General features: G+C 38.1%; 1 protein-coding gene across 1 annotated transcript in view; it reads right to left on the bottom strand.

Moving 5' to 3' along the window:
* The window catches only part of LOC108424873 (dynein heavy chain 9, axonemal), a 167439-nt gene that overhangs the window by 22903 nt on the left and 131671 nt on the right, over nt 1-12865 (bottom strand). The window contains exons 64-65 of the mRNA XM_017693145.2: nt 7992-8219; nt 4372-4563 (exon numbers count right to left, since the gene is read on the bottom strand). Coding sequence (XP_017548634.2) covers nt 4372-4563; nt 7992-8219 — 420 coding nt within the window. The remainder of the gene's footprint in view (nt 1-4371; nt 4564-7991; nt 8220-12865) is intronic.

Raw genomic sequence — 12865 nt, forward strand, 5'->3', positions numbered from 1 at the left:
ATTTCAGAATAATAGTCAGGACATCGCAATTGTGAAAAAAAAGATCTACAGAATTATTTATTAACCAAAAATATGTACATTTTATATATCATCTTATATGTTAGTTACAGCAAAGTAGCCACATTTTCATCATTGCTGTCAGAATAAAAAGGGTTTTTTTAATCTTTTAAGTTTTTTAGTGTGAAAACTTCACAATGAATAGATAAATAAAAATTAAGCACTAAAAGAACATGAAATCATTTTACAAAAATACTATAAATAAAATTATTCATGATATACAAAGTTTTAATATGACACTGAGTCTTGGGTTTTCTTTATGTTAAGTGAGTTGCTTTAGATCTCTTCAGGGAAAAGTGAAATATCATAATTGTAAATTAAGTTTTACACCCCAACTTTACGTTTCAGCACCTCAGTTTCCAACAGTTACAAAACTTAAATGTAAGACTTCAAGGCTAAAGTAAAAAAGTGGCAGATACATAAAAAAGTCTGCCATTATATCTATTTATCAAAAATAAACTCTTAATGACCTAAACTTTACTTTAAATAAGCTCATGTATGACAAAACTGTCACAACTGTCACAGTCACAAACCTGCCTGTTTTTTGACCCGTGCCTATGATGACTTTGAGTAATATAATATAGCTAATATAGCTACATAGACTATAATATACTCTGCACATGCAGACTGCCTTAAAATCCCATTCATTACATCTTCCAACAACGAATGAAGCCTCTTATATCTTTTATACAGTCACAGAAAACACAATAAGCACAAGGAAGTTCTGATTCTACAAGTCGAAATTTACAGCTTTATAAATACTTACAATGTTTTATGCAAGCAGACCCCGGATTTTTAGCTCTATATTTGGGTTATTCTGCATGTATACAGTTAATCTAATATTCATTTTTCTAATTCTGAACATGTGCAGAAACACATGTGGATAGAGAAAAACTATCCATCAAGCAGTCAACACTACACTTAAATGCCTACAATTGCAGTATTATGTGTCATTTCTTGTTCAGTGTGTTTACTGGTGAGCTGCAAATGGTAGAGCAGCATATGCCATGAGTTTAGTAACAAATCTGATTACTGACTGACTCATATAGATCTGGAGTTTCCCCAACATCTGCTTTTCTCCAGTTCTGATATTATTTTGTACATGTCATACTTAGTGATGACATGAAGACTACTGGTTGACTGCTAAAAACTAATTCCTTATATTTGGCATCAATGTCACTATTAAGATTATTAATAGTAACAATATAAACACTTTATTTTTAAGCCTACCTCCATTAGGACTTCACAGCACATGCATGAGCAGAAGAATAACATAATTATAAAGCAATGCTTTAGTATGTATGAACAGCATATGCCATAAGATGTTTTGTGAAGTAAATGACAACGCATAGATGTAAACTAAAGTAACAGATATTTGTAGCACTGTTATGATTACAAATGGAACTTATAAGGCAGAGGACTAGCTATAGGGGAATTCCATCATTTTCCCCCCCAAATTTCTGCATAATTCAATGATTGTGATGGAAACAGAGTCATTCAGTGGTTTGATGTGAAATGGTTCTTTGTAGAGAAATGTATCAATTGGTAGTGATGCAATGGATCACAACTTCTCCAGCACAAATATAGCCATTTTATTTTCTATCCAAAATGACCAGTAAATCAAAGCATGCCTTCTCAGAATAATCCCTAAACAGCTTAAGGCAGAGTATCTATAAGCATGTCATTTCTATGAGGGGAGGGGGCTTTAGGAGACATTAAACTCTTCAGCTATCTGCTTCCAATCACCACCACTGTGAGCGATTCTAACTCTGTATGTTTCTCTAGAATGGCGTATTTCACATCAAAGCACTCTAAATGACTTTGCTTACATGCTAACCATTTACTTTTGGAGAAATGTTGGGAAATCTGTGGAATTCCCCTTTAAGGACACTATACCTTATATGCCCTGTATATAGTACTGTGCAAAGCACTTCATCTTGGCAGTTTTTTGCCAATATATGCAAAATTAAAAATGATAATACATAACATAAAAAAACATTTTAAAAAAAGTTATTAAGAATATAAATACAACGAATGCCTGCTACTTCAGTTTAAGGCCGCTTATATCAATTCAGTGCTGTTTCCTTAATAAAACATCGTCATGTCTTCTTGCAGTTACTAAAATAGAAGTGTGTTATGAAGTGTAGGTCGCCTTCAAATAAAGTGTTAAAATTTCAAGCATGTAAGCATAAGCCTATTCATCAAAATGTCTTACTGGTTCTATACTGTAACCCATATTAAATATGACTGAAAATAAAGATGGCTGCTCGTGGACTTGGCCAGAGGCAGTTCAGCTCTCTGCAGCTCCTCTGTGGGCCGTGGCTAAGCGTAATGTGATTAAGCTAATATGCGGCGGGCCGGCACAGAGCCGACAGATGAAGCCCTTCCCAGGTGAGAAGTGCGTATTATGAGCCCTGTGACCCACTAAAGATGAAGTAGGTGGGGAACACTCACAGTGAATGGCAATCTGACAGGCGCAAAAGCACAAGGCACATTAGATATGTATACACTGGGCTTAATGCAACACTCTGCTGTGTCTTTGCTTATTTGTGTATTATAATTGAAGACATACAGGTGGTTTAACACTAGAAAGGCAAGAATTCTAAAATGACCAGAATGGCCATGGAGGTCATTTCAACAGTTTGAATTTTAAATGCTTATTTATACTAATGCAGATAATTAATTGCATTGTTGGGATATGCTATAAGAAAGGTTCAGTTTATAGCTTTTTATGTTATTACTCAGTAGAAATTTTTTTAGAAGATTTTTACTGTTAAGTGGGCAAGCAGTCAAATGGATCGATATAGGAATTTAGACATTCATATAAACTGCTTGGACTGAAGAGTCGTAAAACTCGTGAAACCATTTTTACAGTCCATGCCCTCCCCAACTCCAGCTCCACCCTGGCCCCGCCTTTTCATCATTACATACATCTTACTTACATCTGCAGTCAGTTCTGTTTAGTTCCCTCCTTGAGCCCTAACATTGTGCATATTTCCTGCATTTCCAGACCCCTGCCTTTGTTTCCTGTCTCATTACTGCATTCATTACAAAATGACAAATAAGTTACTGTAATGATCTTATTCATGTATTCCAAACACTTGCCTCATAACTTAAATACCATTTTGAAAATATGACAAACTGTGGGTGTCCAATTCATTACAAGATTAGTCTCATTAGTCTCATAACTCATTTTTCTGGATACATCTAAAAAATTCTTTTTTAGACATTCTTACAGATTATTTAAAATCTATAAAGCTGAATACTGTTTTACTTAAATGATAGTAGCTTAATTTCATGTATGGATCTGCAAAAAAAAAAAAATTATATTATCGAAGATTTTGATTTCAGACTGTTGACCAAGTGTAAATGTAACACAGATGCTGAATTTATTCCACGCATATCCATCATGTCGTTCTTAAAGGGCCCATAACACTATTACTTAAAACGTCTGTGTGGGTTTACATACCAAAACAGTCATTTTACATTTTACATTTTTCAACCTCTATTTATTCCTTCAGAATAAAAAAGGCTGGTTTTGTTACTGTACCTTTCAGACTGATATATGTAAATGATCTTTTTCCTGAATGGCCGTTGTATATCATGCCTCATTTAGAAAGCAGTCTGAGCAGAAACACTCTTTAGAACTTCAGTCTGAATGATTAAAAATAAAAAATAACGTCTGCTCTGTCAAACTGCTGTGGCTAGGTCTGTATTTCTGTAAGTTTGAAGGGGTAGAGTTAGTGAATCAGAGCACATAAGTGGTACACGTCACGCAGCTGTCGTGATGCTTGTGAGAGGAGTTCTCTCTCTGTCTGAAACATGCCCAAAGACATCACTGATATGTTGTTTCCTTGCTTGGTTGAAATGGCATTGAGGATAAAAATCTCATTTTTTCAAACCTTTGGCATAATGCAGCAGTATCTGCACTAAAAAATAACTAAACATGGCTGTTCCCGTTTAATCTCACAGAGCTAATGTGTGTGGCTCTTGAAAGACAGAGTGAGCATTATGGAAAGGTAAGAAGACTCATCTGTAGTGTGGTTTCTCCATAAGAGCAACCTCTGCGATATGGAATGGCTTTTTGTAGTAAAGGGCAGAGGTATTTGGTTTGGAGCAGGTTGGCGCGTGGGTGGAGAAGGGCAATTTCAGCAGCTTCAGCGAAAGCCTGGCTCACTTTTCTGCAGGCAGTGCATATGTCAACAAGCCTTGTTTTTTCATGCTCTCGCTCTCCTTCTCTCTTTTTCCCTCTTTATTCTCTCGTTCTTGTTCTTTTTTCCCCTTCATGTCTGTGACTGTCAGTGGCAGCCTCACCTTACTGTTGGCCTCCAGGTAGTTGTAGAGGACATTGACGGAGATGGTGAGGTCACCGGTGTTGAAGGGGTAGCTCCTGTTCCAGCCTTGAGGGCCGAACTTGCGTCTCTCGGCCACCACGGCGTGGAAGTAACACAGAGCGAACAGGATGCTTTTGAACTCGTTCTCGCGAGCGCACATTTCCAGTGTGTCCTGACAGAAACAAACAGAGAAAGTGCGGCTTTTAAACCTGCAGTCAATTCCACATTTATGTTAGTAAGCATAAACGTTGCTGTTGTGTGTACTAAGGCTCGGCAAAATGACAATATTTATTGTTATCATAATCAATTACATCACGATATGTATTCGGAAAATATTGTGAATTTTCTCAGAGCTTAAAAAAAAATTCTCAACTACATGTTTGATTACAAAGATCGCATCAACCTTGAACCTGTGGATACAGAATATAAATAAAATGTGCAGTCGGGTATATACATATTATATACATAGATGTTGGCAAAGTTATTCTCGTTTCAGCTGTCAAACATAGCACATTGAAGTTGAAATTAAATAATAAATGTGGGTACAAATTGCAGACATTCAGCTTTCAGCTTTGCATCTAAATTAATTTTTAAGGAGTTAATAATTGGCTGCTCAGCTGTTCCATGGCCTAGCGTGCTATTCCCTTATAATTTAACAAACATTGTTGATTTCTGGTTTGGCATTTGCATTTGGAAATGCTGTTATCCTCTTAAATGACCAATGCTGATGGGCAAAAAAAAATAATTCAGCCGGTTTCCATTAAAGTCCCTGCATTAACTGAATAATAAACCTGAATATGCAATAAGTGTGGGATATTAAGGGGTTAACTCTTACTATGAGGTCAAAAGAGTGGCCACTGCCAGTGAAGCAAGCCATCATTAGGCTGAAAAATCAAAACAAAGCATCAGAGAGACAGAAGAAACATAAGGGCCAAATCAGGTATTTAGTATGTTGTTAAAAAATAAAGAGTGCATTGGTGAGCTCAGAAAGGCCCGACCACTGTGGTTGATGACATCAAAATTTTTTCCGTGAACAAAACACCTTTACAACAGCTGGTCGGATCAAGAAGACTCTTCTGGAGGTATGCATATCATGTTGAAGTCAACAATAAAGAGGAGAGAAAGAGAGTAAAAACAGAGGGTTTACCCCAAGATGTAAACCATTTGTAAGCCTCAAAACAAAGAAAGATCAGATTAGAGGTTAAAAAACAACTATAAAACTTTATACAGCTCTGGAACACAATCTCTTGGACAGATGAGACAAAGATCAACTTGTACCAGAATGATGGGAAGAGAAGAGCTAGAGAAGGATAGGAACTGCTCATGATCCAAAGCACCATCTCATCTGTCAAGCATAAAGGTGGTAGTGGGGTAGTGTTGTGGCATGGATGTGTATGGCTGCCAATGAAACTGGCTCCCTGGCTTTCTTGATGATGTAACTGCTGACAAATACAGCAAGATGAATTCTAAAGTGTATAGCTAAATTCAGCTAAATGCTTCAAAAGTCACTGGACAGCACTTCACAATGCAGATGGAGTTGATAAGTGGAACGTTCTGCAATGGCTGAGACAATCACTTGACCTCAATCAAATTGGGCTTGCATTTCACTTACTGAAGGCAAAACTGAAGCTAAAATGCCTGAAGAACAAGCAGAAACTGAAGGCAGCTGCAGTAAAAGCCTGGCAGAGTATTACCAAGGAAGAAACTCAGCATTTTATAAAGTCTTTGGGGATCCAGAACTTATGCTGTACTTTGTTGCAACAGATTAACTACAAAGCAACAATGTATTAAATTGACACTTTATCTGATACAGTTAAATAATTATGTTAGTTTATCCATTCACTTTAAAGCCCCTAAAAATGGGGGGGGGGGGGGGCAGAGGGGGGTGGTTAAGTATGAAAATGTTTGTAATCCTTACATTGTTCACCCAATGGATGTAAATTCCGTCAAATTCCGCAAGTCTGCATTTTTAACTAATATTCATTATTTAATACTCCAATATGTCATGGTAGACAGCTAAAATTAACAATGACAAACTTGCTGATGTCCACTGTTCACTGTGTAATTACTATGTAATTAAATCTGTAATTACATATGAATAGTCTAACAAAGCAACATCAATAAGCTGTGACTTCCAAAGGTCAAAACAAAAGAAGAAATGTTGAAAGTGACACCTCCTCTCAATCGTTTCCCACTGTCACACACTCTCCTTCGCCACTGGGCTCCCGGCGGGGTCTATAAGCATTATGATAGACAAAAGGATGACTAGATTCCAATAAGTTCCAGGGCTGAGAGTCCTTTTTAATTGTCAGCGCTTGTCAGGGCTTTCAACAATCCTCTCTCCCCAGGCTCATTATTTCAGATGACTTAAATGAGGAGGGGGGGTGAGGGTTGAGAAAAATGAAATAAATGGCAACCCGCTCTCAAGGGAGAGTCACTTAAATAGGCATGCCAACAACACTGGCTTAAACAGTGAGGGATGGATACATTCTGCCAGCTTTATGCTATAGGAGCCTTTCACTGGGTTAGCCTGTCAGAGCCATGGGAGCCGACTTGAGGAGCTGGATAAAGGCAGAGGTGTGGAGCCTCTGATCCAGACACAAGGCGCATTAAGATTCCACACACAGCAGTGCTGGGCTGAATACAGCTTAAAGCACCGCATTCCTCCACTACGGTGCTGCTGAAACCCATAAGAAAAACAATCCCAAGCGACAGCGCAAGCACAAGGTATTTCAGAAATGCTAATCAAACGTACATATCCGAACAACCTGCCACCCCTATGATTAAAACCCTGCGTCTTCTGGGCGTGTTTCTCATCAAGGCGTTTTTTATGCGTGTGCAAATATAAAGCACTAAAAAAGGAATCCCAATTCGGCATCTTCTTTTTTTAGTTTCGTCGCCTTTAAACAAATCATTAAAAGAGATAGACATCATCTGTTTGTTGCTAACCACTAATTTGATTACCACAGAAAGGAAGAAATTGACTTTGGCTGGTTGCTATCATGGCTGAAAAGGTCAATATGAAAGTAGCTGTCATTTTCAGGATTATTGCAGTTTACTAGGGCTGGTGAGCTGTTTAGGTCGTTTTCTCTTCCCCTCTCTTCCCCTATATCATTGATTTGCTTTCGAGGTGCATACATGACTGGAATGGAAGCCATTTACCCGAGGAAACCTCCTAGAAAGCTACAACCACTAGTGTGTTGCTATAGCACTTATCAGAGAGATAACCATCAGCTCTGCGAGCACAAAATTAGCCCAGAGCGAGCACAAGGGTAATGGCATAGATTGGGTGTCACTGATAAGACGTGCAGATTTTTAATTATCATTAGCCACTGCAACATCCTAAATGACTCGAGCGACTGTACATTCTCATATGATAAGCACCACAGCACCAGATGGAGCGACAAAGCCCTTTTCAAAAGCAGCCAGGTATTTAGTTGTTTGCGAGACACGAGCAAAACAAACACTGGAAAGTCCTCTCTCATTAGATTTTGTTCACCTGAGCCTGAAAACTCCTGTTTGAAACATAATATTATCATTCCATATGTTACTTTCAAAGGTGAGTTGTGTCAGTCATGCCCGTAGGCTGTCCTGACGTACCTGATTGAAGTTGTCCAGGGCTTTGTGCAGGTTCGCGTGCATGCCCAGTGGCGGCTCGTTGGTGATTTTGATGGAGTTTTCCAGGATGCCCTGTGGGATGATGTGACCCTCAGGGCTAGAGGAAGGCTCAGCACTGATAAAGACACGGAAGTCCTGGTGGCTCCCATCACCATGCTGTTCCAGCTTCTTCTCCAGAGTGCCCAGCCACTTGGCCACCAGGTGGATGTTCTGGTTTAGATAGAGAGACAGAAGCACATACCATGAATGTATGGAGATGACAGACAGGTCATACTGTCATCAAAACCTCTCATGATAACAAACACAAAAATATACAGTACCATGCAAATATCAGAGACCACCCTTTAGAAGAGTTGAGATAAAAGACAATCCACTTCTTAAGGAAGAGGTAAGTACAAGAAAAAAATGGGGGGAAACATTTCCAACACTGAAGATCAAAAAAATAATAACAGATAGGAAAAATGGGACTTCAAACCAGGAGACCACCAAAACTGCCACCGTCAGATAAACAGTACTTAAAGCTAAAAAAAATCCACAGTTGTTTCTGTCCATCCTTCCACTGTGAGAAGACAACTCAAGGATGTGTAGCTGTAAAGTAGAATGTGTTCTCAGAACAATGGATTGGTCACCCCAGACTCCAGACCTCAACATTAGCAACCAACTTCTAAGACTGCAGATTTACTTGAAAAACTGAAATCAATCTCCCGAAATAAAGGAATTTAAAATAAAGGCAAAACAGGACACACTAAATATTGAAAAGAATTGCTGTTAAATGTAGTTGTTGAGGCTTCTGTGAAATGTTTTAATAAATATGTGCTTTATCAGAAACTTAATAGCCATTTTGACTGGGAATGAGCCAAATGAAGGGGGATATGAATTTGCACAGTACTGTATGATACAGGATTTGAAAAAACTGAACACTAGATTAAAATGTCAGATTTTTTTTTTGTCAAATGTTATATTTAGAGACACTCCACCCTGCCAGGTGGCAATGCAGTGCTTGCAACTTACGTTTTAGCAAAAGCTCCTTATCTGTTTAGTCCAAAGATGGAAGTAAAAAAAGACTACTGCAGCTGTCTAAAGGCCAGTGCGCACATATAGGCATAAAGGCACCCTATACATACTAAGCATTAGAGTATTCTTGTCCTATTTTTGAACTTTGTCTTCTCAAATGTAAACAAATTGCAATAATTTTAAAGCAGCTATATCAGAATGCTAAACCCCTTAACCCCTTAACAATCAGGGACTTGCCACAGGGTCCAAACTTCTATTACACACTCTTATATCTTATTAATAACTCAATCATTTTAGCTACTGAAAAATTACCCTCAGGATGTGGACGCCTACAAAGCTTAACATGTTTTAAACGGCCAGAAACAGTAGGTGGTTCCAAGGTTCAATTACTCACTCTCATATCTACCTAAGTTACATATTAGTTTATACCCATAGTAGTTTCATTATGCATTGTTCAGTGAATAATTTACAGCAGTTACTGATGAATAAGCTTTACGATTAATAACTGAAAAATGAGCCTGCAGTTTAAAACTACAAATGAAAAACAAAATGGGTCTTAAGGTGTCCATTACTTATATTAAACTATTAGGCAAAGCCTCAGTGAAACAGCACTACAGTCTTGTGATGAGCAGCACTCCAGATGATAATAAACGTAGATGACTTCTAATGACTTTCCAATGGAATGTTATCATGTTTGATCTGGCACACTTTGATCTGACGAGCAGATGCTTTGTTTACACTCTCTCCTGTCGGGTAGAGGACATGGCCCACTGAGAATATTCCAAATTAACCATCCAGCACAGCAGCTCACGTAACAACAGAACCTACAGTACTGGGCAAAGCACCCTCTCTATGTGACAACTCAGCTTAGAAACCAGGAGCGGGGTCTTAGCGGAGACAGGCCGAGCTACAAACTGCATACTGATCTCGCAGCACTGATAAAAGCCGGCGCTGCTTTTCTGCAGTCGCAGTGCATAACAATGCACTGAAGGATGAACGATGAATTACAATGGCCAAAACACAGCTTATTTGCCATATTAGAAAGAACAGATTATTTCAAAAACATCCTAAATGACTCAAGTGACTGTAATTCTAAAGTGATAAAGACAATGAGCCATATGGAGTTCCAGAGCCCTGTCTAAAGCAACTAGGTATTTAACAACGTGCGAGACAATTGCAAAACAAGCACAGAAATGTCTTATCTGACTGGATTATGTTTGCCTGGATTTGGAAACTTCCTTGAAATAGGACAGACATACAGCACAGTGCAGAAGTCAGAGACCACCCTTCATTTATTTCATTTCCAATCATAACGGCCATTATGTACAAGTAGTCAAGCAGAAAATGGCAGAAAACATAATTAACAGAAAGTTATACTTAACAGCTAAATATAATATCATTTTTTAGTATTTAGTTTGTCCACTCTTTGCCTTTATTACAGCTTCCATTTTTTTCCATAGGCTTGCTTTCAGTTTTTCAACAATATTTTTAGTTTCCAGAACTCCAAAGTTCAGTGTTAGAAGTTTGTTGCATTTTCTGCTTCTCACATAATCCCAGACACATTCAATGATGTTTAGGTCTGGACTCTAAGATGGTCAGTCCATTATTCAGAGAATACCAGCAGCTTCTTCGTTCGTTCCTTTTCTCCATCTTCACAGCCTTTCAGATGCATATTGTTGAGGTGTCTTCTCACAGTGGAACAATGGACAGAAAGACCTGTGGATGTTTTTCAGATTCTTCCCTTCTCTCTCCAAGATTAATGCTTTGAGTACTGTTTATCTGTATCTGATCTGACACTTCTGGTAATCTAGCAGGTCTTGCACAGTTGTTAGTCCCATTTTCTCTACATCTTTTAACAATTTTTTCAATTGTTTTTACTTATTTTCTTTTGACTTTCCCTTTCCTTATGCAAAGCTATTATTTCATTATCTATTCATTCTCTTGAGAAATATCTCCTGAACAACGAATAACTTCTACTTAATGATCGTTTAGATTAGAAATGAAATAAATGAAGGGCGTTTGACTTTTGCACAGTACTGTGGCTGCATCATTCTATCTTGTAACTGTAGAAGAAAACGTATCTACATTTTTGTCTATTTATCTCAAAATAGTAACTTTACAAGAGAAGACAAAAATGTGCTTAACTTTTAAAGTGAGACAAAGTTAAGAGGTTTTATTTCAAGTGATTTTAAGGCATTTCTACTGGTCCATTCACCATAAAATTTAAAGGTGGTTGTAAAGGACAACCACTGTGTTCAAATGCATCTCTAAATGTAAATCTCCAAAACAGCAAATCCCCAGAAGAAAAAATTGTTCTTAACTTTAATGAACGCTCATGTAATAAGTATCAATGTCAAATAATTTTGAACCATTTCTGTTAGTTCATTCATCATGAACTGTTGGCACAAAGTAAAAGTAGCAGGCTGAGCTGTGATTTGCATACTTATCTCACAGTAGTTATAAAAGCCTGCACAGCTCTCCTGCAGTCACTGCATATAACAAGGCTAAATTACAATGGCCAAAACACAGGTTATTTGAGGCTTCCATACTGGAAAGGAAAGATAATATTCTCAAAAAAAACAAAACAGCTCTTAAACACAGTTCCCTTTGAATTTCAATGGCTGATAGTAGGGGAGCCGCATTATCACCCACAAAGCGAGTGAGAAGGGGTCTGCCCGAATGAAAAGCACAAAACAAAACAGAGCAGTGTCTTAACTTCCAGCTCGTCAGCGCAAATTAAAGCATTCTTCCTCGAGGGCAGAGAGTGATGGAGATTCGTTGCTGAGTGCAAATGAATTCCGCATGAAAGAAAAGGCCCTGTTCTCAGTGGAAAGGAGAGAAACAGTTATCCAACACTGTCTGAGAAGAGGTGTTTTGATTGCTGTTAACACCACACACTCACTGTTGTTGCAGGTTAACGAGAGTTTTGCCGGCATGTCCTTTTTTATGCCTTCCCCTGGCTAAAATATGTTGGCTTATCAAGCGCTCACACAGCAGGGACACTGCAGCTGTGGCGTGTGCGCTCGCGGGAGAGGAGATGCACCGGAGTTTGCAATCAGCAGCTCCAGAGCTGCATGAAGTGATTATACAATTACTGTATCTGATTCATTAGGCATAACCTGTTGAAGACATAATTAAATAATCAGACACTCAAAAAAACCCTGACATGACAAGACTTGAGCATCTAAGACATTAAGACAGGATGATAGCTCTCCAAAATAAAGATTCCTAAATGGTTTTTGGCTTGAAGGTGTGGTCCTAAAAAAAAAAAAACAGTCCTAGGAACGTACTGTAAAATCTTTGTATGATGCGAAACTTCAGTGTTATTTCAAACAACAACCAAAATTTGAATAAAAAATAAGAAATTATGATAAGATTGTACTATATTTACTGATATTTACTGATTAGAACTGAGTTTCTGAGAACTGTCTGAGCATGGCCTAATATCATAATCAATCAAATGAGATTTCTGAGGACTTCAGAAAATGCTTATTGGGTTGAAAGAGGTTCCAAAACAGTTTGGACTTCTCTGATCAACTGGCAGTCAGTGAACAAGTACAGAAAATTCAGCACCATTGCTACCCTTCTCAGGACTGGTCATCCAACAAAAATCACTCCAAGATAATAGATACAATACTCTAGAAGATCACAAAGAACCCCATGAAAACATCTAAGGATCTGCAGGCTTCTCTTAGACTGGCTAATGTCAGTGATTACAATTGTCCATCACTAGGCAAACACTGAACAAGAATAGGATGTATGAAATGATAGCGTGAGGAAAGCCACTTTTCTGTAGAAAGAACATTTCTGCCTGTTTAAAGTTTATGAAAGATCATCTAGAT

Source organism: Pygocentrus nattereri, chromosome 13 (assembly GCF_015220715.1).
Source record: "Pygocentrus nattereri isolate fPygNat1 chromosome 13, fPygNat1.pri, whole genome shotgun sequence".
Lineage (NCBI taxonomy): Eukaryota > Metazoa > Chordata > Actinopteri > Characiformes > Serrasalmidae > Pygocentrus > Pygocentrus nattereri.